The 27,087-nt window shown below is 39.7% G+C and overlaps 1 protein-coding gene across 4 annotated transcripts; it reads right to left on the bottom strand.

The window, feature by feature from the left end:
- Positions 1 to 829: 829 nt before the first annotated feature.
- Positions 830 to 26,992, bottom strand: loxl3b (lysyl oxidase-like 3b). 4 transcript variants are annotated; one of them, XM_041953864.1, is made up of 16 exons: positions 26,785 to 26,992; positions 22,968 to 23,312; positions 21,907 to 22,070; positions 19,773 to 19,990; positions 17,285 to 17,350; positions 15,512 to 15,568; positions 14,018 to 14,225; positions 13,097 to 13,277; positions 10,125 to 10,279; positions 8,445 to 8,600; positions 6,817 to 6,976; positions 5,930 to 6,173; positions 4,100 to 4,215; positions 3,348 to 3,484; positions 1,950 to 2,061; positions 830 to 1,862 (listed from the first exon to the last, which is right to left on the bottom strand). In XM_041953864.1, exons 2-16 carry the CDS (start codon positions 23,302 to 23,304, stop codon positions 1,789 to 1,791), a joined length of 2,385 nt encoding a protein of 794 aa, XP_041809798.1. In that variant the 5' UTR covers positions 23,305 to 23,312; positions 26,785 to 26,992; the 3' UTR covers positions 830 to 1,788. The 4 variants fall into 4 exon arrangements, with proteins under 4 accessions (XP_041809798.1, XP_041809795.1, XP_041809797.1 ...); XM_041953861.1 differs by lacking the exon at positions 8,445 to 8,600 and adding an exon at positions 9,228 to 9,398 and having other exon boundaries at positions 831 to 1,862; XM_041953863.1 differs by lacking the exons at positions 8,445 to 8,600; positions 26,785 to 26,992 and adding exons at positions 9,228 to 9,398; positions 25,384 to 25,485 and having other exon boundaries at positions 831 to 1,862.
- Between the last annotated feature and the right edge of the window lie 95 nt (positions 26,993 to 27,087).

Below are 27,087 nucleotides of genomic sequence, written 5' to 3'. Positions count from 1 at the left end.
AACCTGACAGGGTGTGACTTGAATTGTCCTGTAGCGCACATGGTTAATGTGATTGGTGACTGAGGTTAATGGGATTGTTTAACCATGGCAGCAAAGGCTGGGATCAGAGGTAACAGATTAGCAGCTGTTCTCACAACTCTGTCAGTGTCACGGTCAGTTCATCTGATTTTTAGTCAGTGGTAACGGTCAGTGAGGCCTCATATGATTCATTTATAGCCCCTGAGAGGTAGGCCTGTAAATCATTTTGTTTCTTACACAGAAGTACAAAGAATTTGCCTGTAAATGAAAATTCAGTCTCCATCTATTCACTCCAATGTCATCTTTTGCAGTTCCAGCTCAGCCTTATTTAAACTCTGCCTCTTTTTACAGCTTCAAATATACCAGAATTCTTTCCCACATGGCACATTAATCATAGTTCGAGTGTTTTGCTTCCTCGTGACTGCATTGAGCCTGTGCGGCAAATACAGGCTGTGATAAAGGCCGGTGCTGGACATGCAGTCAACTGGTGAGACAGTTTTAGAAACAAGGACAAGGAAAAATTAAATCTTGGGTTAGAGAGACCGTCGTCATGGTGAGATTAAAGGAAAGCAGAAAAAACATATTTCTGTAACCCCAAATTATGAACATTTTTCAGACTTTCCTTTAATCTTGTTTTCTTCTTGTGAAGCACTGGATGATTTTAGGTTTCAGACAAAACAAGGACAGAAAATAAGCCGCGGTTCGAGCAGCACACAACGAGCCACAAAGGTTGAGAACCTCGACCCGAGACGTTCAACATTCAACGTGACTTTTCACACAGTGAATAACTTCTAAAATAAGTCTCGTAGATGCAGCACAGTTATTATTCCTCTCCTTTTTATTTGGTGCAGCGGGTGTGATTACATCAGCATACATACAGCTATCCTTGAGGGTAATTGCCGTTTTTTGTCTTTGCCCAATAACATCTATGCTCTGACTCTAAATGACTATTATTAATACATACAGACTAAAGCTAAAGGTGGCTTCGAACTTGTTCCAAAGCCCTTCAAACTTACAATAATGCTAATGAACAAGTGTTGTTCTTGAGCACCTTGATATTAGCAATAAATACATTCACAAAATAGTGTTATGACTCGAAGCAAAACCATTTCAGTGAACAAAGATGGCAGAAAACTGAACAGGGATTGATGTGAAAATGTTTTCTCTTGAGCACCATGTTCATTATCAGAGTGAATTATCCTCTGATGCACCTGCAGGTTTTTAAAAACGGGACAGTCCGCCTCGTCTGTCCATAATACCCAGTATGAAGCTGCACTCAAGACCAGTAAGAGCTGCACAGAGCTGCCTTTGTTCCCGTTCATGCCTCTGCTCTTTAAATGTGCTGTAATTGATGCTAACAGCTCAGGTAGTTCTGAACCAGCCTGCTCCCAGTACAAACAAACACTGGTTATAAAAAAATACCTCATTCATAACTCAGAACATTCAATAGAAGGCTGTACATGAATCATACACAGACTGACTTTATAAAATCCTCCTTTGTGATAGAAAATATAGCATTAGCTCACATTAGACTGAGAAAAGAAACTCCAGAACGAAAACACTTGAATATTCAAGTATAATAACTCAGACATACGACATTTAGCAGAGTAAAAATACTGCTGGCTTCTTCTATGACTCCATTATCTGAGATATGTTGCGGAATCCATTGAAAACTACGGGTTCGTGTCTTTCCTTTTGAGCTAATGAGGTGTGTTTTTACTCTTTAAACCCCCACTTTGGCTCTCATGTTGTTGTTAATGTGATTGTTGATTAAGAAACCTGGTTATTCAGCTGCCCGGGGTATTTCTCAAACCTCCTCTCTGCCTCCTCACTGAACGCATCACCTGCAGGGATTAAAAAACAACGAATGAAGAAACGTTTTAAAAAGAGACAAATTAACATTATATCTGTTTTTTTTTTTGACTGCTTACCAGTGTGACAGTTATGGAGCCAGATTCGATGTCCGTCATATTTGCAGTTGCATTTCATGCCGTTGTTGGTGAAGTCGCTCTCAGGCACCTCGTGATTTGGATTGATCACAATCTGTAGAGAAACGTAAAGGGGACATTTGTAGAATAGGACAGAAAATCACAGACATTGAAATGATGGTAGAAGAAGTATTCAGACCCTTTGCTTAAGTAAAAGTACTGATACCACAAGTAAAAGTCCTGCTTCAAAAGCTTACTTGAGTAAAAGTATGTAAATATACTGTAATATCTGTTATATTAGTGTGTCTGTTGTATTTGACTGCTAGATGTTTCAGGTTGAGCTCATTTGAAATACTTTATATACTGTTGGCTAGTTCAATCTACAGCAATGCATCATATTCTATAAGATCATCATATGTTTGTAGGGTGGCTGTCCCGTGAGAACCACGTATCTCTAAAAAGTTCAATGAGCTCAGAAAAACTATTTTTATCTTTGTGACAATGCATTTTCCAGCTAATGCAGTTTAAGAATAACTAATTAATTAATGTATCTTACGAAGGAGAAGAATTATCTCAACCCATAAAGAACACTTCATCCTTCAGTTATCGTTCACATTCAAAATCACCAAATTTGGAAATATGGGGTTTTGCTGGGCAGATAGGGTGTGAAAAACTGTAATCTGAAAAGTAACTAGTAACTTAAGATGAGAGACAAATGTAGTGTAGTGCAGTAGTAGTGAAAAATACGAAATTTGCCTCTGAGATGTCATAGAGTAGAAGTATAAAGTTGCATAAAATGGAAATACTCAAGTACAAGTACCTGGAATGTGAATTTACAAGTACAGTATTTGAGTAAATTGAAAATATTTGGCTTAACATGGGTTTGATTGACAGGAGGGTCTCACTTCATGTAAACAGGGTTTTCTGAAGTGCTTCCTGTAGTCTTGTACTGTTCTCTGTGGTGGTTTTTGGCTCCATGAAGAGAGGAGAGTGAATCTGGGACTGCTTTGCCCAAATACTACAGCTATGCCTTTCTGTCTTTGTAAACTGAGTTGTTATGTCAGAAATGTGGTGAGACAGACAGAACAGAGAAATAAGAGAAGAGAGGCAGGAGACCTTTATAACTGCAGGAGTCAGACAGATGCTATCATTTCCTTACAATAGTCTGATATACAATGGAAATACTGTGGTGATATACACCTACATGCTCTGTTTTATTAAATGTAATATACTGGTGTCTGTCTGGAACATTCCCAGTGTGTTTCCAGTATAACTATTTGATAGACACAACTTTAAACAGGGTTTAGACATTTTTGGAATTGGGATTTTATATGTTTTTGAGCTCTAAAGGTATTTGGGCAGTATTTGCTCTGTGCTCTACACAGAGTCGCACATGCTCACCTGAAAAATGTAGTTTCCAGGTTTGACGTCCGTGATGTCGATCCACTGGCAGTCGATGTCGTGACGGTATAAATCCCAGCAGCCCACAGTGATGCCCTGATCGCCAAAGTTGGCACATTCGTACCGCTTAGAAACACCTGGGTGACAAAAAGTTTCAGAGATGCTCAGCAGTCAGCAGTATTTTCGTCTCAAGCCACTTTTTACTTCTACTCCACTACACAAGGAAATATTTTACTTTTTCCTTTTTTACGATTAATGGAGAAAAAAATCAGCAGATTAATCCATCATGTAAATGATAATTAGATGCAGGCCTGCACAAATAGTTCAAAATGAGCTCCACCTCAACCAACTAACCAACTACAACAGCAAAATCCTGCTTTTACATTAATACACGAGGTATAATAATCCAATGATATATTATACATTAGTTTAACAGTCACAGGAGACATTTTTCTGCATTGAATATTTTTTTTAGTGAATCCATAAAAACTTTATAAACAAGTTTTAGAATATTTACGTATGAAGTGATCCTTGGGAATGTCTAGAAATGAAACTGGAATTTTAATATTTAATGTGATTTCTCTTTGATTCTGTGATATTTAATCAGGCAAATAAAGGGTCATTCTTTTCTAAAGGTGAAATTTGATTTACTCCCAAGTTAATTTACTCTTTATGACGCCTCATTTCTGGCTCTCCAAAGCAAATGAAAACAGACCCCAGTGGTTTGACTCTAACCTGAAGCATCGACTCACCCTCTTGACAATCTGTGTCCTCCAGGCAGAAACTGGCTTTGTGTCCCTCCGCCACTTTGGTACCGTTGGCGTTCAGCAGATCATAGTGGGTGAAAATATCCATGCTGTGGTAGTGGCTGCATAATACAGAGAATATGTTGTTGTTGGCATCTCCTTTGATAACTGAACACAAAACAAGTTATGGCACTTTTATTCAACACCATTCAAAAAAGTGTTGTTGTTTTTATGCTTTAAAACAAGAGAGTTCGAGATCTCGTGAAATTATTATGAAATAATGTTTTTCTGAATGGAACATGATGTTTGGTAGTTAATTTAATGTTTTGTTGTTAATTTGATGTTTGGTAAAGACTTGATTTTTCCTGAAAAAAAAGGTACACAGAAAAGCTAATTAAAAGTTACCAAATACTGCAGTACATTAATATTGTGATACTAGACATACTGGACTTTGTTTTTCAAAGTAACTTTATAAGACTTCAAATTATGAGATCTGTGACAGGGGCTAAATATCTACTGTATGTAGCAGAGCCTCAGTCTCTGGTACTTGCTGTTGTTTCTCTTTCCCAAATTCATGTTAGCTGAATGATGAAATCTCTCTGAGTTGATTGGAGGGTTATTCAGATCACCTGCTGTGCAGGGTGTGGAGAGTGGCTCTTAAATATTGACTGAGAGCAGCTTGGTACAGTGCTGTCGTGGCCAATCAGGGTGTGACAACGCCCTTTCTTTAAGGCTAAAGAGAGGTGGAGAACTGGACATACGGGACTTCTGATCCTTGATTTACTGCAGACCTCATCTTAGCAGATAAAACTCTGGTCTGTTTAGGCCCTTTTCAGACTTCTTTGCTTTTCTGATTGTGGGTGATTTTGAACATTCTGGAGCCTAGTTTGAGTAAATATTAAAATATCACCTTTCAATAAGCGTAGTGCTGTTTGTGCAGGAGTTTTTGCTTTCCTAACGATCACCTGGTGCCTGCAAGATTAGTTTTGTTTGCTTATTTATCTTCATTGAAACCCCTTTATACACAACCTCCTTGATACACATGTCTATTTAAATGGGGAAACTTAAAACAAGGTTAAGGGAAAAACAACATTTCAGTTCACTTATTACTGAAGAGCGTTCATACTGAAGAGGTTTGCTTCTGCAGCATTTTTTCATTGTGAATACATATGTCAGATTTGTGTCTCCCAGTAACTTCTTTTTGTGTTTTTATGCAGTTGGGAACTGGTTTTCAGTCTTGTTCCCACTCAGATGTAGTCTGGGGAATCAGGACCACCAGATGCAGACACTCTAAGTTGCGTAAGAGGCTATAGAATAATAGCAGAGAAGCTACAGTATACTCTGCTGCCTCAGAAGGAGTAAATGGATGGAACATTAACCAAATGTAATGGTAGAAGGAGTTTTGGGTTTAAATCTATCTTATAAAATCAATTCACAGGCAATATAAATATATATGCTCTTACTCTGAACTGTCAATGTATCTTCAGGATTAATTTTGTATTTTTATCTGTATCTACCTTTTCTGCTGCAATGACTTTAATTTATTCTTGAACTCAGTTTTGCACATATAATAGAAACAAAGACAGGAGTTGTACTGCCATGTATAAAATGAGTACATAATGTAGATTTATGACAAAATAATGTCATCACATTATTTATTTTTTTGTGTTTTTTGAATGCTTCCTGTCAGATTTGCCTGCTTGTACTCCCGATCCCTTATTTCCGCCTACTGAGACTTAGATCAGCCCATCATTAAAACTCCAGTCTACTGTTAATAGGATGAAACAGTTCATCTAAACGGAGCAGTCCTCCAGAGACTAATCAAGACAACGTTACCCATGGCAGGCGTGCCAGACCCACGAGTGCCGCCCAGCCTTTGGCTTGAAGTCAGCCCGACCGATGTTGTGGATCTGGGAGGAGAAGCGGAGCAGGCGTCGGTGTCCGTAGGGCCAGTTGGCCTTGGCTGCAGATTTGGACAGGCAGTCCTCCTCGGCAGCACAGTAGAGCATGTGCAGAGGGCGATCCTCGATGTAAACCGTCTGCTGGACCAGAGAGGCGTTCAGGACGAGGTCAGAGGCCGCTGGGCACAGGGACAGTAGCAGGATTAGGTTTGAGTTATATTCCTTATAAAAAAACAAGATCAGAATTGCTTTATTTGGAAGTACAAGGGAGCAATTTGTCTTTGTGAAACTGCTGAGTACAGAGAATCACAAAGCTGCAAAACAATGCAGATCACACTGGACGGGAAAATGACTGTCCCATCAGATGTTAGTCGGCTTCAACCGGCTGGATTTACACGTTGCACAGGGGCCTCTAAAAATGATGAACACTTGTTGTCCCAACAAAAAAACTTGTCATCTTCCAACTGCACTGATGGATAGCCCACTTCAATAACTTCATTCATCATGAGTCATGAACCATGGCAACAAGCACATTACAGCTGTGTGCATCACTTTTTAGTGTCCCCTGGAAACAGGTTCCCTTGTTGTCTGTGCTACTTTCAGCGTTTCTGTATTTAGTTGTGTTTTCTCACTTTGCAGTATTTTTTCTGAATAATCTGCACGTGTTGTCACTGAGCTTTACAGACCCACATCAGTACATCAGTAAACAGTTAACGTTTTCTTTAGAGTTTCAATAGATCAACAAAATATGTCACTTAAGACTGTCCGTAAACAGAGGAGTTTGTTCAAACATCTCCATTTGTTTCTGTTCTAGTCACTCACTTTCAGAACAGATGACTCCTGCTGCAAACTTTGCTGCAGACTTCTGGCAGCTGACGGTTTTGTGATGCTGGCACTGACTCAGAGACATCTCGCTGCCCGTGCACTTCACACCGCTCATCACCATCTCCGTCACATTGCTGCTGTCCCAGTACCAGGTTTCCTTAGATTCACGGTTCAGATGATAGCAAACAGACAAACGTGCAGACAAAAACAGACACAGTGCATCAATCAGGAAATGATCTGCAGAGGGTTCAGTGTGATGTTGCTGTTTTGAAAAACAGATGTTCATGACTCACTTTCGGCTGCTCACTGAGGACACAGAGTAATGCTGAGTTTATGATCACTGCGCGACAATAACTTTGTGCAAATGCTGAGTGATTCAGCAATCATATTACTTGGCTTCTCAATTTCAAAAATCTATCAATGTACTCTTCTCATATATCATCATTTTGTGATGTTCACTGAGTTCCAGATGCAACATTGACATGAAGAATTGCAATTTTTTAAGTGTTTGTGTTCCCACTTTCCCTACCCACCGATCTCCTTCAGTCAATGAGTTACGACATTTAGGAGAAGCCACAGAATAACAAATTAAGTCTTGCCCTGTAACTGTGGTACGTTTTGTTTTGTGGATGTAGAAACTGGTCTCTGTGCCTATTAAAACTGATTTTTCTTTGATTTTGGGGAACAGACAAAACTTGACATTATTATACTTATTGCTGATGTTTAAAGATACACTCCCGAATTATGTTTAACTGCACATCAGTACATCCTAATCCCCAAATTTCCTCCAGTTTACTGCTTTAAAACTCAACACGGCTCACAGCTGAGTTTCACAGCTTCAGCAACAAGCTGGATGTGGAGGGAGGTTGCAGTACCAATAAGATGAAGTGTATCTTTAAGATAGCTGAGACATATTCTATCAAACTGCATTGTGTTGTGTCGATCAGATGAAAACAAACAAAATGGGCCCATGATTAAAGGGGCATTACTTTTGGGTTTTGTGTGGATTTCTACTTGAAAAAGAATCATAGTTTGCTTCAGGTTGGAAATATAAATTATATCAAGCATTTCAAAATTTAATACTACCTTTTACCTTTAAATGTAATTTCCAGTAGTTAATGTGATATGTAGCTCTTAATTTTCTTCTGTCTTTAAGTGTCTCTAAATCAATTTCAAAAGTTAATATATTAAATTCATTCCTTTTAATTACCCAGTTTATCTGAAGCAGGGTTTTTTTTACAGCCATATACCTCAATATATATGCGGACAATGACATGCATTGCTTCTGTTCCCTCAGTTTCTACTGGAAAAGGTAAAAAAAGATTTTGATGAAAAACTCTTCAAAGACACTTTTCTATTTCAGGTTAAACCCATGTAATCAAAACTAGCCTTATTTCTTGCTTCAAATCAAGTTACTCCAGCCTCTAATGTTTACATTTGTAATTATTATTTAATCATGACAATGATACTGTCATGCTGTTTTGCTTTTGTTGTTGTTTCTCTGCCTGCATTCTGCGTGTTTTTTTCATGATGCATCTCGAGAGGTTCATCCTATAAACAATCAATTTGTCCAATGTCTCACTGTGGAACAAATCTCTTCCATTTAAGCCATTGGTCCTACTTACATTGATGGAATGCATGGCGTATCCGAGCCCTAGCTGTCTGCAAACCACCATGGCTTCGTTTGTGGTCCAGCCTGTGCTGCATACTGTGCCCCACTTGGACCCAACCTGAACCTCCACCCGGCCCTCATAACTGCTCCGGCCGCCCGCTATCCGGATCTGCAGAAATGCCCTGCTGGGAGTCAGTGAGGGGACACACTTCCTGTCCTGTCTCTGAGCTGTCTGGGCTGCGACTAACGCTGTTCATGTACAGTCCTCAGTGGAGAATGTGTTGTTAAAGCGGCAGCTTGGTTAGACTTTTCCAGGCATGGAAAACATTAACGTGGTTTCCACATGAGGTCACCACTTGGCTTTAGTGGTGAGTGGCTTTTGAGTTTGATTAGGAACTTCATGTGTGTCTGTTTTGGCTGAAAAGACCAAAACAGTATTGTGTTCTTTCACATCCAGTCCATATGAATCTTATAATATACTGTCATTAATGCATGCATGCATGTTCAAGTATATATCTTAATGTGTTACCAGTTATAATAACTAGTATTAGTATGCTGTGCATGTTAAATATGTGACTGAACAGAAATATTTAATGTATTTGAACATACATGCATAGAATTAGCTGCATTTACTATAATGAAATTATAGGAATGAGACTTTTTGTTGTGTACACAAAAAAATGGGTGTTTATGACAGTATATTATATTTGCATATGTCAAATATCCTGCATGGCAACCGGTCAAAGCAGCTCCACTCTGCTGCAGAAAGTTGGCCTCAGGAGTGTTAATAACCTACTTGCAGGCCCTGGTTGGCGTAGCCCAAGCCCAGCTGCCTGCAGGCCACCGTGGCCTCATTGGTGGTCCAGGTCTCTCCACAGATTAGACCCCAGCTCTGCGTCCCATTAGAGTCTGTGCTCAGCACCTCCGCACGGCCCTCGTAACGGGTCCGTCCTCCTGTGAGTCGGATCTGTGTGGGGCCGAAGGGGTGAGAGACCACAAAGCAGAGCGTAGATACACAAGAGCTGGACGGGTAAAAACTCTAACTGTTATCTGTTAGAAGTTCATGATCTAAAAACTTTGTAAGATTTATTTACTAGTGGTTTACATGTAGAGTTTTTATCCCACTCAGTCCAGCCTCTGTGTGTATCTACTGGAAACATGGAGGAGTATGATCTGGTAATATACAAACTGCACAACCAGAAATACTCTGTGTTAAAAAGGAAATCTCTGTTGTCCCAAAAAGTATCAGCAAAAATATTTTTTCACACTATGGTTTCATGCTATTAAACTAATTCAGTACAAACAAATATGGAACTTTCAACTAAGAAAAAGATAAAATGATTAATGATGATGTTTTTTTGTGACAGCAGTGAAAAAGAGAGATTTCTGTGAGTATCAGCTCTAAATCTCATGTTAGGGCAAACCAAAAAGACTTCCAGAGCAGCAAAGAACTAAATGAATGGAAAATACAATAAGCACAGTATAAAATGAGACACTTTTCAAGTTCTTTCCTGTGCTACATTTATCATAGCAGAATAAACTGCAAGATACTCAGCCCAATTTTCACAAGTAATGGACATAATTTCCTGTGCTGGCTGATAATAACTATGAATAAATAGTATAATAATAGTATAAATAAGTTAACAGCACAATTTCAAGATGAAACATTTCGGTAAGGAGGTTCAGCTCTGACCGAGTTCTCGAGGCCCAGGTAGGGCACGTTGCAGCGGACAGCCGCGTCCTCCATGTGCTGGCAGTCCTCCGATGTGATGTTTTTAAAGGGGCAGTTCCAGATGGATTTCTCCTGTCCGAGGCACTTCACCTCGTTCATGTAGATCGGACCCATTCCTGCACAGACAGACAGCAGCTTAAAGGTAAATGAAGGCAGACTCGTTTATGGAACAGTCTGAAGCTCTGCTTTCATTGTCAGCCTGAACCTGATTGGAGTGGAAGCAAAGTGATGGTTTAGGCCGAACCACCTCTCTATTTACTGCTTCTTGAACAAACAATACTGTTAGAGCTTCTCTATAAATAACTAACAAAGTACAAACTGTACTGTAAATACAACTTTGAGGTACTTGTACTTTACTTGGGTATTTTGATTTTACACTACCCTAAGCTTCTACTTCATGACATCTCAGAGGCAAATAATGTACTTTTTACACCATTACAGTTATTTGATAACTTCATTTACTTGTTACCTTGTAGACTGTGATTAATATTACAAAATATAAATCAAATGATTAATTAGGATGTATCATTATTCATTAAGATAAGACTTTATTGATCCCCAGGGGACATTCACAAGCTGCCCAGCAGTATATAAAGTAGTTAAAATGAGCTCCACCTTCACCAGCTGCGACATTAAAGTGATGAACACGTTATGTATAAACAATTATAATCCACTAACATAGATAGTAACATAGATATTGTGAAATGGGCCAATCACCATGCGTACTTTTGTTTACTTTTAGTATATTCTGATACTAATATTTTTTTACTTTTACTTAAGAGATTTTGAATGTTAATTTCTATGTCTAACGTAGCATTTCTACACTGTGGTTTTACTACTTTAGCTTAAGTAAAAGTGACTACTTCTTCCACCACCAATCACACATGTTCTAGTTAATATGTAGAATCCCGGGATCTACCGTTTCCAGACAGCTATTCATCAAACTATTTTTAACGGCAACAAATGATAAAATATAAAAATGCATGTTTTAATCAGTTACAGGGTTTTCATATGTTGCAACTACTGCAGCATTCACTGAGCCCGAATCGCTGCTGACAGCCTCTCTGACCAAGTGAAAAATACAAAAGAGACAGTGATTCGCATGAAAATGTCACAGGAAACTTGCTTTTCATCATAACAACAAATGATCTATCTAAAGACACAAAGAGACACATCTTGATACATGGATGCACAGTATATCTATCTCTTGAGACTAATCAGCTCACGTTTTGACCTGCGGCATGTTTGCTGAGCGTGCATGTTCTCTGTCAGCGACACCCTGCTTTACATTCACCCTGTAAACTCTCACTCCATCACTTCAAGTCACAGCACCATGAGGTGACTGTATTATGAAATTTCTGTGAAAGGAATTCCTTCAGCCGCGCTCGTTTCCGACTTCAGTGACGTTTAGGAAAGTTTCCTGGCCTGACTCAGCCCAGTGGTGGTCTGACATCCATCTGAGCACAGAGCAGGTATGCTGCTGCCTCAAAGAGATTTTGTGATGAATCTCCTCCACCGACTTCCTCTGTGGTAGAAATCATAATGTACACACACGAGAGCAGACATCCCCACCCAGCATTTCTGAGAACTGCCCTTCAAAGGACTGCTTGTTTCGTCTTTGGTGGAATCTCAGGGTAGTTTACCTAAAAACTACACACACCTCCACGTTCTTGAGGAGAATCACTAATGAGGAACACACACACTGAGATAAATATTTCAATATTTAGCTGGCACTATTATTCTGAGTGACATGGTAGCGCTGGCTCAAAGCTTTCATATACTGTAATTATTCACAGCAATGTTTCACTTCACGTGACCTTTGTCATGCTGCACATGGAAGTGAATATTTAATTAATAGATATAATACATTCACAAGGAATAACAAGGAGCTTTAGGGTTTCCATCCTGGCTACATTCAGGCTTCAGTGAGGATTTACTGTTACTGTTACTAAGATTTACTGCTACTCGTGTGACTCAGACACAAGCTGGACTGATTTTAGCATGAAATGGTCCAAAGCCTAACCTGAATAACACATATGGTTTTCATTTGTAAAAAATGCCTGACATATGGGGGACAGGGGGTATCTTGTATTTGTGAAAAATTAATAGAAGGAAGTGATACGCTAGGATTTGTCTATTGTTGTAATAACTTGGTCAGAAATGAACAACATATTTGTTTACTGTGAAGTTGTTTCATGTCTTTTAGCCTTTGTTTCTTTTTTTTTCTTCACACACAACATTCCTTTACTTATCAAAATAAGCTCCAAATGAGGAATCCATGTAGGAATGTGGACTTGTTGAGGACAGAGGTCTTTGGGGTGAAGAGATGACCTGACGGATAAGCTGCAGATAGACAGCTGAAGTCCAGTCTGAAGACAGCTAATCGACATGAACAGCAATCATTTGAAATGGGGATTTTCTGACTAGAGGATCGACATTATTATCACGCAAGTCAACATCGCAAAAAAAATAGCAGACATTTTCAATTTATCTTTACTTTTGCCACGTTCAATCGTGTACTTTTAATTTGTATTAAGTTCTATAATACCACATCTCTAAAGATGCAGAAATAACATCTCTGGTCGAGTCAAACCTCTGTGGGTGCAGCCAAAGATAGAATTTTTGAGAGGTTTGCTAAATTGGAAACTTATCTATAATTGCAGGGCGAGCCTTTAGAGCCTTGTACAGGATGGAGTTCTGCCTCTGCAGGCAGACGTAACGACGGTTTTTTGGCCTCCTCTCAAACAGAAGGTTGACTGCTTTTTACTTACTTTGCTTACTTACTTGTGTGATGTTAAAATTGTGTTGCATTGTTTTACAATCACTAATCATTTTTTAATTTATCATCATAACTACCAGACTTTTCAACCTCTGTTTGGGTTGGCACAAACCAGAACACTTTTGTCACTGTAGTACAACACTTGTCTCCTGACCTTGTCCCATACGGGCTCCGGTGAGAGCCTCCTTGGCGCTGCCGAAGCCGAGCTCCCTGCAGACGACGCTGGCTGACTGCAGGTTCCAGCGATCATCGCACACCGTTCCCCATTCGTTGTTTTTCAGCACCTCCACCCGACCCTCGCCCACCCTGGCACCTCCCTTCAGCCTCACGTTGCTCTAGACAGCAAGCAGACAAATAAAATTATATTTTAATCTATGTTGGGCAGGTTAGTCTTCTGAGCAGACTGGCAGGCGTCTACAGTAATTTCACAAGGCAATCAGACTGAATGAAGAAATGTACACAAAATGTAATGCTGCTTCCATTCCAAAAAAATACAAATACTAACAAGGAATTTAGCTCTTTTCATGTTAGAAAACAGAAATTAGACCATTACAGGACTTAGCTTTATCTGGAGCTTTCAACCACATTTCACATGTAATCATGTGACCAAAGGTCCATACTTCACTTGGGTCACGTAATACATAGTTTTTTCCACGACAGCTGAGCAAACTGCTGAGGAAGACAGTACGATGTGTTTGAAAGCCCCATAAAACTCTAGTAAGTCCTACTTTGAGGTAACATTTTTTTGGTCAAACTACTATTTCCAAAATCAAGCTTGAAAATTCATGCACAACAGACGAATTCAATTCAGATTTTTATGGTTTTTATTCCACCTCAGCGACTGATAAACGCAAGGGCTTTAAACGAGGGCTTTAAACGACGTGCACTAAGAAGCTTGTTGTTTTCACGTTGGAAAAACCGGCTGTCACACCGTCACGGCTCACTGGCACACTTAAATAGAACAGAGCCATTGTTATTGTTATGAGTAACACCTGTGATTTTCCTACTGTGATGAGTCAAAATGTCTGCAGTGAAAAATGCCTTTTCCTTTCTGTTAAGATAAAAGCTACTTTACCGAAGTTTTAAGTTTCTTTTTTATGGCACTGCTCTGCATGAAGAGGGGCCCCGGCATGCAGCTGACCACAGCCGCCGTGCCGCCGGCGCAGGTCGATGTCGCGTTTGGCTTGCTGAACTCCAGGGGGCAGGCTGCCAGGTGGACCTCTGTGCCCGTGCACGCCACAGAGTGAACGTGGAAGTAGCTCTTCTGACGCTCCAAATACAACCTGAGGGGAGCAGAGGCAGGGCAAGGACTGTAATGACAGGAACAGTAGAAACATCATCTCCAACCACAATTTATTATCATTTTTTCCAGCTGTGAGGAGCTCCTCCGTTTCCTTTTACATTGTGGGACAATCGTGTCCATTAACACCACACTTGAAAATTGACTGCTCTTAGTTTAGATAGATAAGATGAATTAATTCATACTTTAGTTGTGTTATCAGTAGATAACCAAACATTTGAAAACAAAAAAATAAAATAATAACCACACAAATGCACAAACAAGTGAAAATGAGTCTACATAATGGCCCTGATTCACAAAGGAAAACTGAACATACAGTCTGGTTATGAAAACGCTGTGAGTTTGTTCCAGGTCATTAGAACATGCACACGCATCAATCGGAAAATTAAAATCATTCAGGCTCATACAAACTATCACAGATATTGTATTAAATTATAAAAACATGTTGGACAAATGGAAATATTTCCAGCTGTTGGGGGCTGAGTTTAATCCTGGGTACCAAAAGCTAATCTGTGTCCAGGAAAGCCCAATATTAAATTGACTGTAAATTTAATTTGCTAAACCATTAACTAGAGGCTTTGTTTGACAAAATCTCTCAAACTCCATAATTTACATGTTTTATCCTATTAGTGTAATCCATGTTGGTATTAAACCAATGTTAGTATTAATCTACTGCTTGGCAAATTTTGATACCTTACAGAGCCAGGCAAATTGTTCCACCCATTTCCAGTCTGCATGCTAAGCTAAGCTAACTGGCAACTGGCTGTCACTTCATATTGAGCGTACAGACATGAGAGTGGATCAATCTTATTTTCTAATTCATGGCAAGAAAATGAATAAGCATATTTTCCAAAATGTCTAAGTATTTCTTTAACTTCTCTACGGTAGGCTCTTTGTCATCACAAACAGAATAATTTGCATAGCAAAAGCACATCCTGTACATAAGGTGCTGGACTATTCTGCACATCCATTATCCATCAGTACTTCGTCTACATATTAACAACATTTGTTGGATTAAGCTCTAGGCTTTTGTTCTGAAGGGCATGGACATTCTTCCTAACTAGCCACATGTGGACAGCAGGTGTTTATACTGGAGGGGATGGATGTGGCTTGTTCCGCTCTTGGGAACATCCAACATTTTTTGGCAAATCCCCCGATGTTCTTATCAGTTTAAGTGGAATTTGTCTGTGAGGCTTGTGGAAGCAGCATGTGTGTGGGTCTTTTCAGAGAGCTTGAATTTACCCACTGAATTGTTTATCCTCAGATTACCTTTTGCCAGGGCTGCTCTGTTTAGACTTAGCGTTAGCTTTAGCTTTGGATGTCGGCCTGCAATGTAAACATCGGTTAGACTGCACAGTTAGAAAAAAAATGAGGTGACAAGGTGAAATATTATAGTAACACAGACTACATGAAGCACACTTATGTTAAAAACTGTTGTTAAACGATTAAAATGGACGTGTCGCCTTCAACACAGTTGTTACTGTCAGCAGTCACAAATTCGTTGAAAGTGACACATCCTTTGTAAATGCAAGTAAATGACAACACAAATGTGACAAACAATTAAATCACTTCAAATTTAGACATTCAAGAGTTATTTCATCATATTTCATCAGGCTTTTATACACTGCATGACCAAAAGTATGTGGACACTCACTTTCCTACATCTCTTGACTTTTTTTCATAGTTCAAGCGTCTCACTGCCAACAAAGGGAAATTTTAATGTTATGACACGCAATGATATTTTAAACAATACTGTGCAATAGTTTGGAGAAGACTCTTTCCTGTGTAAACATTACATGCACAAAGCCCTGAACTCAACCCCATCCAACACCTTTAGGATGAACTGGAAAGAGAACAAATAAGTGCTGTACGCTTTGGGTGTCCATATACCTTTGGCCACATAGTTTATTAAATGTAAAGCACGATCACGAACATGTTAGTTAGTACAAACAATCCGACTGTGGTTGTTGCCAATGTGAACCTCTCGTTACCACATTCATTTGGTTTGATGTATGGCATTGCTTTTAAATTATAGAGGTAGGTGTAATTATCAATAGCATGATGTTACGTGGTTTAAACCACACGCAGTCTATGTTAGTGGGTTCCTCAACTTTTTCAGTACAGGTTTCACAATAAACTTGTAGTTTTAATGTATGAAAAACAACCTTAGATATTTTGTTATCCCGGTCCAGCCCCGAGTCATTTAAAATCTGCAAATGATTATCAAATTGTTTTAACATATCTGGAGTGTCAGTAGGGCTTCAGTACAATAACAATGTCAGAAACCTGTTCTCTGAGTTTTCACTTTATAAATGGTGTCACATAACTTTTGAAAAGAAAAAATGATGGACTGACTTCCTCTCTTATTGTCTCAACGTGGCGAACTCCACCCTCTGGCACTCTGAGCAAGCTAAAACAATCGCTGTGAATTACTTGCAGACTCCACCAGACACAGATCACTTCTTGTCATGCGGACTCAGGAGGCTCAGGCCTGTGACTTCTTAGTTGACGAACCCAGAATGAAAAGTTACTGACCTCCTCCAAAAAGCATGCCATTGTGGGGAATGGGATTTCCAGCTGTTGCGTTAGTTTAAAAAGGACTAAAGGACCACTTTTCTGTGGAGAAATGGCCCTGTCACTGACATAGCACAGACTAGTACCCAATTAACTTTATTTATGTACACTTACTCTATTTATTAACAATTCTAACTATAAATTATTTGTGCAATAGATATTGACATTACTTTGATTAGGTCAGTTTTTAGCATCTGTGCCATGTCAGTTAAAAAGAGAAAGACAGACAAAACAACAGAAATGAGTGGAAAAAACTAAACCTCAACCCAAGGATAAAATAAAAATACTCAACCCATTCACATGCTGCACATCATAATAATATGATATTAGAGAGAGGGGAAGTGGTTGAATAGCTAGAAACAGGAGCTAAATTGCTATTGTCTACTCCAACAGGAAACCCACTGTCAATACTACAGTAAACAGAGTGCAGACAGAGGTGGACGGTGGGTTTTCCCAGTGACAGTGTACCTTCCACCGGCTGAAACATTAACCTTTGGCCTGGAGACCTTCTCAGCCGCTCGCTTTTTCAGACGTCTGCAACAGTGAGACAGCCAAATTCCATCACATACAGGAGACAGACTACATGCAAACACACACTTATGCATAGGCTGCAAGCAGACACACACACACACACACACACACACACACATACACACACTCTCTGTATGTGGGCTGCACACCTACGTGTCTTTAAGGAAAAATACTGGAGGGTCAGTGGTGAATAGCATTTTTTACATTCCACAAGTCTCCAGTATATACTGTTACAGACCTCAGATTTCGAGGGCACCATCACAATTACAGAGCTATTCCAACTATTCAGAATTCAGCACTACAGCAGCCATTTGAGCCTCATTCAGCAGCTACCACACCTCAGTGTCTACCTGTTATCGGCTGGTGCTGGTCCAGTCACTGACCATGCTGTGATTTTGTAGATAGCAGCTAGGGGTGGGCATTATTAAAAAAATGTGACTGTATGCAGGTTGGCTTCACTCCAGCCGTTGTTGTTTGTACATTATGAGACCACCCTCCCTAACCCTGGACCATTCCCCTGAGTCTCAGCCTTCACACACATTTGAGAGAAAACACACATTTCCCCTCATACTACTGTGAACTGTCTCCAGGGGATGAATAAAACGGCTTCAACTGGAGCTCAGCCAGGAATGTGTGCAATCATACTGGAAGAACAAACTGGGAAGAGAAAGTGGAGGTCGGAGAGTCCACTAAAATAATCACTGTCCTCTCATACCCCTGCAGAGTCCATATAGTTTTAATTTGTAGTTGGAGCAATAATCTTTTGATTCTGCCCATCTGTCAACTAACACTAGTACTATGAATTATTTTTACACCTCTGGGCAATTTATGCCAAAACTGAATGAACTCAATAGATTAATGAAAGCAAGTCATGTACAATGATTTTCATCTTCACTTTAAACGACATCTAGTGGTTCAGAATACAGAACACTAAAACTACAACTATTTACATTGAGAGCTGAAACAATTATAATAATCAGCAACTACTTGGAATAATCAGTTCATTGTTTAAAGCAAGACATTTGAAGATTGTGATGGGTATTTTTCACTACTTCCTGACACTTTTTAGCTCAAATGATTAATTGAGAAAATACATGGCAAATTAAAAATGTCAAAACAGTAGTGAAAAATGCTAAGGATGAGAACTGAAAACCTAAGGTAATGCCTTAAAATGTCTTAGATTTTCAGACCAACAGACCAAAACTCAAAAACTCCCAATTTAAAAATATATAAAACAGAAAACAGCATAAAATCCTCACAGCTGAACATTTTTGCCTGATTAAACACACTAAAAACAAATCTGTGATCAAATTTGTCATTGACACTTTCATGAATGCAGACATGTTAGATTTTTATGAAATACCACACTGGGCCAAATCGAGCCCTGCAGATGTGAAAACACATGGAACAAATCACACGCTCGTTCATACTTTTGCATCTCTTCAGGAAGTTATAATGATCTCTCTTCAACTTCCTCTGCAAAGTAATGAACAGAAGACGAGAACATGAAATATGTGACCCGACCAGAACACACACACACACACACACACACACACGCACAGAAGGGCTCTTCTGTTTATCCAAAGAAAATAAACAACAAAAACAAAAACATCCTCTGAAGGAAGAAATGAGAAACAGAACAACCAGAGGCTCGTTGTGCTTTGTTGTCAAGCTGCAGTTCTGGCAGATAGAAGAGAAAGTCTGCAGTAAACAGCTGTTCCTATAATGTCCACTCTTTACTGAACAAAGACTAAGATCCTACTTGTGGTTTGGTCAAAGTGTTGCCACTTTGCTTTACTGACTAAAACCACGGGAATGTCAAACAGGCTGCACCAAACATCCCATCCTGAGTGAATGAGAAAGTTACAGTCACTATGCCAAGTGGCCTAATTCCCACTGCTGATACTGGGAAAGAAAGTTGAAAAATGAAAGATTGTGCCTATTGCGATATTAGTTTAATGTCCTTAAATTTATAGACTCTCCCTTTGTTGCCCATTTTTATCCGTTTAAAGAAATAGTTTGACATTTTGGGAAAAAACACTTTCTTGCAAAGAAATAGATCAGAAGATTAACCAATTAATACGATATATCTTGTTTGGTTAAACTGTACAAAAACTAAAGCGTAAAAATGACACCATGTGGTTTTCTAGGGGGTTATGTGCCAAGGTAGCGGTTCCACCCTGGTTCCAGTCTTTATGCTGAGATAAACAGTCCCTGAGACAGCTGACTGCCTCTCCTCCTTTGCTTTTCTGTGTTATAAACCCTTGCAGACTGGTTTGATAAACATGAGCACGCCATTCTCGGATGACAACTTATATGAACCCTAAAGTTCAAACTTTTCTGTGAAAAGAGTTGTCAGTTGCAGCTTTGACCTCATGAACAGCAGAATCAGGTTTTACTGGTGGAAGCCGAGCATTTCACTCACTTGTAGAAGTTCTTGTTGACTTTCTTCTCATGTGGGAATCCCAGCATACCGCAGACCACACGTGTGTTTTTTATCGTCCACCCCAGGTCGCAGATCTGTGCCCAGCCGTCTTTGTGTTTCACCTCCACCACGCCCTCTGTGATGGGCAGCCTCTTCTTGGCCAAGGCAACCACGGGCCGGAGTCGCACCTCCTCCACCTTGTTCTCATCGACATGAGCCTGTTTGGAAAAAATCATTTTTCAATTAAAAATAATTCCAGGTTTGAATTGTCTTCCAACTGTAAAATCTGTATATATTCATGAAGAATTAATTGATTATGAATGCAAAATGTGTCAGTGGGCTTCGTTTTTGACTTCCGTTACCTGTCTGTACTTAAATTGTTGGAAGGCTTTAGGCTTCATGGGGTCATTTTCCTTGTAATAATCATACTGATGCATGCAGACATACAGACAAGCTCACATATGCATGTTTGTTTAAGACTCTTGAATGAGAGGGGCCGACTAAACACTGAGTCATGGCTAAGACAGAGAGTAATTTAGATCAAATCTTTTCACTAATAGCTCATTAGTGGTAAACGTGACTATCTCTAATTGTCAGCTTTTCAATGAGTCACTTCCGCTGTGGTTTATTTGGAAAAAAAACTGCCTGTGGTCACAGATTGAAGTCTGGACACTACTTCTGACTAAGCCTGACTCGCAGCAACAGGCAGAAAGAGGGAGAGTCGTTATGCATATGAAAGACCGCCTACTTATTCTTATGAAACTTTTTTTCATAAGATCCTTCTATGTAACAGACACCTCAGTCAGCCATTCAAGCTGTTTCCAGTGGTCTGTGGAGACGAGTCCGCAGTCTAACCTGGCTCACCTCGGACCAGTTACACAGATGGACATCAAAGAGGACAAACGGAAAATGACGGCCAGCTGGAAACATCTTAAATCTTTATTTATCCAGGGAGGGTTTACTGAGCACACTTGGCCTTTTCTAGAAACACTCTGCTTCGCATTCATTCAGCCATCGTTCCCACCTGAGAGTCCATACTCTCTAATTCTACCGGAGGTGGTGGGAGTGAAGTGCCTCCTCACTCAAGGAAACAAAGAGTAGTGCTTGACAAGTCAGTATCACTGACTGTCTTTCTATATATAATAATGGACTATTATTTACATTTAGGATATTTATCAGGAGTTTATATGCAGAGCAACTTACTGTTCAGTATTAATGATTAAGACAAATGTGAGAAATGATGGCGCACATTACATCTGTCTGGTCAGGACAGACATCCGATGATATCTGGCAGATATCATGTACTGCGATTGGATCCCAGCACAGGTTCCATATTCCCCAGTTTACACCACAATGTAATTCAGTATAATGAGGATAATGAGTATGTGCTGAGGTTTGGAGATTCATACATACAGTTCAACTGCTTTTAGTGCACAAACACTCAGAAAATAACATTTAAAAATTCAACAGCAATGTTCACAAATCAAACACAGACCTATCTGACAAGTGAACTGAACAGTGTCAGAAAACTGCACTTTCTCGTCTACCAAAGCATGCCAGACGGATGTTTATCTCCATACAAATAGAGAGAATATCTGGATGGATATAAAACACTTTGGCTAAGAGGAGTCTTTGGGAGAGTTAATCCTTTAAGCTTTGCCCATATTCCTAAAGTGCGAGTTGCTGCTGAAGGAGGGGACAACGTCACAACAGCAGAATTTCACATCTGAAGCAGGGACCCTGAGGTCATGACCCTGCTCCTCTCCACAACCCCACAAAAACAAAGGAACTTGCTGCACTCTGTTCTGGAAGGTATGCCAGGTTTACTAAGAAAGCTTACCACACACTACATCACCCCAGGACCATATACCAAGCTGCTGCTTTTAACGGATTCAGACACATGGCATAGAGCAGCAGAGCTAATCAACACCATGTGTGTAGCACCCACAGGTGGCGTCACACTGAGGTATTGAATGTCTTCCATGTGGGTTCAATCTTATAGTCTATGGGCTGTGGAGCAGCAGCGCGTGAATGCAAAAGTTTATGGTCTTATAACAGCTTCTTAATGAACTCTGAACATAATTTTTACAGCAACAAAATTTAAAAAATCTTTAAATGTACTTTGGCAACTTACGTCAATAACATTTGAGTCCACAAAGCCAGGAATCCTCTCGTCTTTGCACACCACTCCTGCATCCTCATCATGAGTGCAGTCACTGTTGCCCCATCCACGAGACTTGCAGAATTCAATGCTCTTCTCACCTCCGTTACACAGGACGTTGTCCAGCCAGATTTTCCCTGGACAGGCAGCAGACTGTCAGTGTGGCTCCATCACACTCCCAGGCCTGCGGAAAGTAATCCGTGCAGGCCTGGAAGTGACACTTATTTGCCTCAAACACTGGTGCTCTGGGAAGTTATGGCAGCGAGCTCTCCACAGTTGCACTTATTCTAAACAGCGAAATACCTAAACTATGGATGTAGTTCAACATGTTTAAAATCATTCCTAATAAACGTGAGTTTCTGCTTTTAAAAAATGTAAAAAATTTAATCTTTTTTTTTTTCCAGTTTTGAGGCCACTGGGGTGTCTTTGACGTGGAATCAAGTGGTCCTTAAGTTGGTTGAACATTGTGAAACAATTTCATTAATATTTTTGTAAAGATCTGTAAAGAATAGCCATAAAACAAGTTGTAATAAGAATGACACTCTACAGCAACACTTGCATGCTCTGTGAGGCTAAGCTAAATGCTAACATCAGCTCACAAGTGCTCACAGTTACAAGATTAACATGCTGATATTTTGCAGATATAATTCTCAGCATCTTAGTTTAGAACGTTAGCATGCTAACATTCGCTAACTTGCACTAAAACAAAAAATAAGTACAACTGGCTTATGTGAAGGCCATTTGTATTGCAGGTATTCTGTCATAGCCTAAAATATTAGACAGTTGAAATTTAGACCTGTATCATTTTGTAATTACAATTCATCACAAGGGGGACATGAATGTACAAAAGTTCTTAGCAATCCTTCCAAATCAATCCAAGTCACAGAATTCTGTGATCGCCAACTTATTTCAGAAAATCTCTGATGTCTGTGTACATCCACACCATCATGAACACTAATACAGATGTGGCAAAGCACAGTGTATTAAACCAGAAGCTGAATCTCAGAAAGTGGCTGAGGTCACTCTTACAGTACCTTGGCCCTTGCCATATTTAGCACTGTGGGTCCATCCTGTGGCCGAGACGAAGCCCAACTGGCGACAGAGCACGTTGGCGTTAGCTATTGAGAAGTCGTCATCGCAGATGGTTCCCCACTCTCCCTTGTAGAAAAGCTCTATCCGACCTTCGTTGTGTTTACGTGGGTATCCAGTCAGTCTGATCTTTATCCTTTCGGTCTGGGGCTTGGGGGACGGGGATGGCGTGGGCGCCGGCGTGGCTGTGTTTGACGGTGTAGTCTGGGCCAAACAGCAGGTAAACCACAACCCAAACAGAAGGCTGAATGCTAACTGTTTCCTGCATCTTGACTTCTCCATTATTTCAGCTGCACATGAAGAAAAAGAAAACAATGTCAAGACATGAATAAAATAATTGAACAAAATGACTGTTTCAGCTTTTCTATAATTCAAAATATTGAATATTGGGCTCATTCACATAAGCTTTAGGAGATTTGACCAGTGAACAGCAGGGATGCTTGAGCAAGTATCTGGTGCACATCAGTGAAGTATGTCATGGGCATGAGAAACTATTTACTGAACTGACAAAACATCATTAACATTTTCTAATTACTCACAAACAAACTCGACTATACTTTTGTGACCACAAAATATACCAGAAAATATCATCAAATGATTCTGATTGCTCAGTATTTTGAAAATACTTATAGGTAAAACCAAGAGGTGAAATCATATGGAAGCAGGATTGATTTAAGAGTGTAGAGTTGCTCCAGGAGCTTGATTCAAACCATCTGGATACTGTTTATTTGACTCTGACAGGGGCAAGAATAACAGGAAACATTTAAAAATATGTAGGCCTCTCTGACATTAATGTTTATATTTATGAAATCAGCTGCACTATTACAGTTTATCCCTTTTCATGGCCTTTCTCTCCAGTTTCTGTCAATGTGCTATTGTTCAGTTTTTATTAAGCAGACACCAGAATTATTCAGAACATTTTCCTCTGGGGTTTTTTCTATGCATATTTCTTGATACAATAAGCCACCTTTTCCCTACAAAATGTTCACTCTGCTCTCTTAAACCTTTCCTGTACAGCTCTGGTAGGTGCTGATGCTAACATAGGCCTGCTATTGATAACTTGACAGCTATGCTCCGTCTTAGCTTTTAGCGAGTGGGGGGTTGTTTCTCCAGATACACAAATACAGTAGTGTGATGTGTTTATACAGAAACCACAACCTTAACGTGGCCTTTTCCAAAACATGTCTGAGAATGACTGTGTCGTCTGAGTCCAATTTCACAGTGTATGGAAGGACACACACGTTCACGCTAAGCTTTAGTCGGCGGGGGATTTTAAAGGCACAGCCACTGTGTTCAAACAGAAGAAATTTTACCCAGCAACTGACAAAAAACACAAATGAAATGTTCATCACCTACTTCCTCATCCTTTAAAAATGCATCAAATACGTCATGAGATGGTCGAAATGGGTAATTTGAATAATTCCTTTTTGTCGTTTGGTTATATTGTATATATGACAGCCAGGTATTTCCAGCAGCTAGCATAGACTCTGGTTTGATGTTTCATTAACACAAATGTTCAATGATCACAGACGAAGAACTTTGTTGCAATATAGGCAGTGAGAACATCTTTAGACATTTTAAAGAAGGAGTAAGGAGAAAATATGCAGTCGCTGACGTTTTTATCTGCAGATGAATAAATGAACTTCTGGGAAATGTAGGCTGTAACAATTTACCCAAACTATGCTGAACTATACTAATATTTTATCCTGTGTGCAGTAAAAATCCATCACAATTTACACACTGACTTCTTGCTCCTAACCTACTGTACTCACCATATCATTGCATACACACATTTTCTCTGTACTGTTCGGGATTTTACCAATATCTCAGGTGCACAAATAGAGTATTTTAGATGATCTGGTTTAATCGTTCACAGCCTGTGCGATCATCTGACCTCTCATGTGACTTCACTGCAGCAAAGTCACCAAGATGCCAGACATTAGCCATCATTTTTAGTAGTAGTAGTAGCAGTAGTAATATCATGGCTGATAGAGATGATGACACAAAACTACAAAAATAAGACTCAAATTGAATTAACTCCAATTATCCTGTAAAGGAGAAAGGCCCATTGACGACCACTGTGGACCATTAATTAAATAAATGCAATACATTATGCAGACTATAAAAGATTATTTCATAATTTCCGTAAAAATTGATGATTTTGTAGCTTTGGTTACAAGACACCTCCATCACATGACGCGGCACAGTCTGGCAAGTATCTGATTTGAATGCCAAGGCCAACACTTGTACATTAATCCTAATTCAAACCTAAACCTAAACTCCTAATCTCTCTCTCACACACACACATTGAACTGTTTCTCTTCCTCTCTCGCCCTTCACTGAAGCAGGGACACTCCATACCAATGTGCTCATGGATCAGGTCTTGTGAAAGGCTCAAATCAACCAGGCAGCAGTTCTCTGGATCAGCGTGGCTTTTTGCTTCAACATACAGAACACTTTGGTCGTCGCAAATCAAATCATCAAAATCTTGTCCTGAAACACAGCATGCACACATTCTCACCAAAACACACACACAACCACAACTTGGAATATGCTTGCTAATCACTACCAGAGTTACCAGACCTTGTTGTGCTAGACTGAAATAAAGTGGGAGTGAAAGTTCTTCGGACAACAGAAAAGATTTTCCTGCCGTGCTGAGGCACGTTGTTGACCTCACAGGAACTATGTGAAACTGTATACCAAAACCAGTCAACGTGAGCATGAGCCACATCAAAGGGAGTGTTTGACCGATAGAAGGAGCTGCCTTACAGATGAGCACTGAGGGATACATTTTAGATGTAAAAGGAAATATATAGGAGGAAGGAAGAAAACAACTGTGGTTCAAAATAGAAACATGTGGTGGTCAAACATTTCCTTGAAATTCTGAGAAAGTGCAATTAGGGCTTGTTGGCTTTCTTCACCTAACTGTTTTGGGAATAGAGTCCAATCGGAAACTATTACACAGAGATGCAGTCTTTTTCAAACTCAAGAGAGAAATTTAACAGTACCATTTCCTAATAAGACTTAAGAACGACTTTTCGGTTGCTTTTGGCTGCTGTTTATAATGTTTCTGCATGACTATAATGTGTCTGTCTTTTTAGCTCTTTGAGAAAACTCCCACCAATGAACCCATTCACCACTTATCTTCTGGAAAACAGCTGCAGAGCACCCAGATCGAAATCTATATATGAACAATTTAAAAACATTTATAACTGCGGGTGTGACAGCTTATTCAAAAGTGAGAATGATAATTTATTAATTCATATACATTGATTTCCACAGAAAACACCATCCAGCGATGGTGAGCTATAAATCATTAGTAAATAATTAAGGAGCCATTAATAAATATAGCTACAACTTGTGCACCAGATATTTGGCAGAAGGACTTCTTGTGAATACACTTCAAACACTTTTTAAAGTGATTTTGGGAACATATTTTACTTCCTGTTGCAGTATTCCTTTTTAATCTCCACCACTCTGCATCCTAAAAGTGAAGTTATGAACAGATAGACAGCTGCAGATGAGCTTGAGTTTGTATGAAGCGACTATATAGGACAAAGCTGCCTCATAGTTATTAAAGCACTACTGAAATGTAGCATACATTAGTATTACATGTAGTTTGTTACTTTATTCTTACAAATTAGGGAGTTTTACTGTTCAAACACAGCAAAATGCACGTTTTGCAGTTGAGTCGCGATTCCACCCTGTTTATTTCTTCATCTGGGTCATTAAAAACTGAAACTATTAACAAATCTGCCTTACCTTCAGGTTCTAGTATGAGGAGGTTATAACGGTTCAAATGGAGAGGGGCAGCTGGGTCCTAAATTTTGGCGATCCAGAGGTTGATAAACTCTTCCCCCCGAAGACAAAAGGTAAATTAATATCCCGATACTTATGCTAAATCATCTCCTCCATCAAACACGGGTCCAGTTTGCGGGGCAGTGGTCCACCTAGCAGCCAATTACTCCTTACGGCGCTACGGTCTGTAAATTGCCAGCTGTGCAGCCCTCACTGAAGAGGAGGAGGAGGAGGCTGCAAGACTGAAGTGGGCTGGATTTATTCCCT

Source organism: Chelmon rostratus, chromosome 15, assembly GCF_017976325.1.
Source record: "Chelmon rostratus isolate fCheRos1 chromosome 15, fCheRos1.pri, whole genome shotgun sequence".
In the NCBI taxonomy this organism is placed as follows: domain Eukaryota; kingdom Metazoa; phylum Chordata; class Actinopteri; order Chaetodontiformes; family Chaetodontidae; genus Chelmon; species Chelmon rostratus.
The sequence above is the reverse complement of the archived record's forward strand: the minus strand, read 5'-3'. Positions and strand labels throughout refer to the sequence as shown.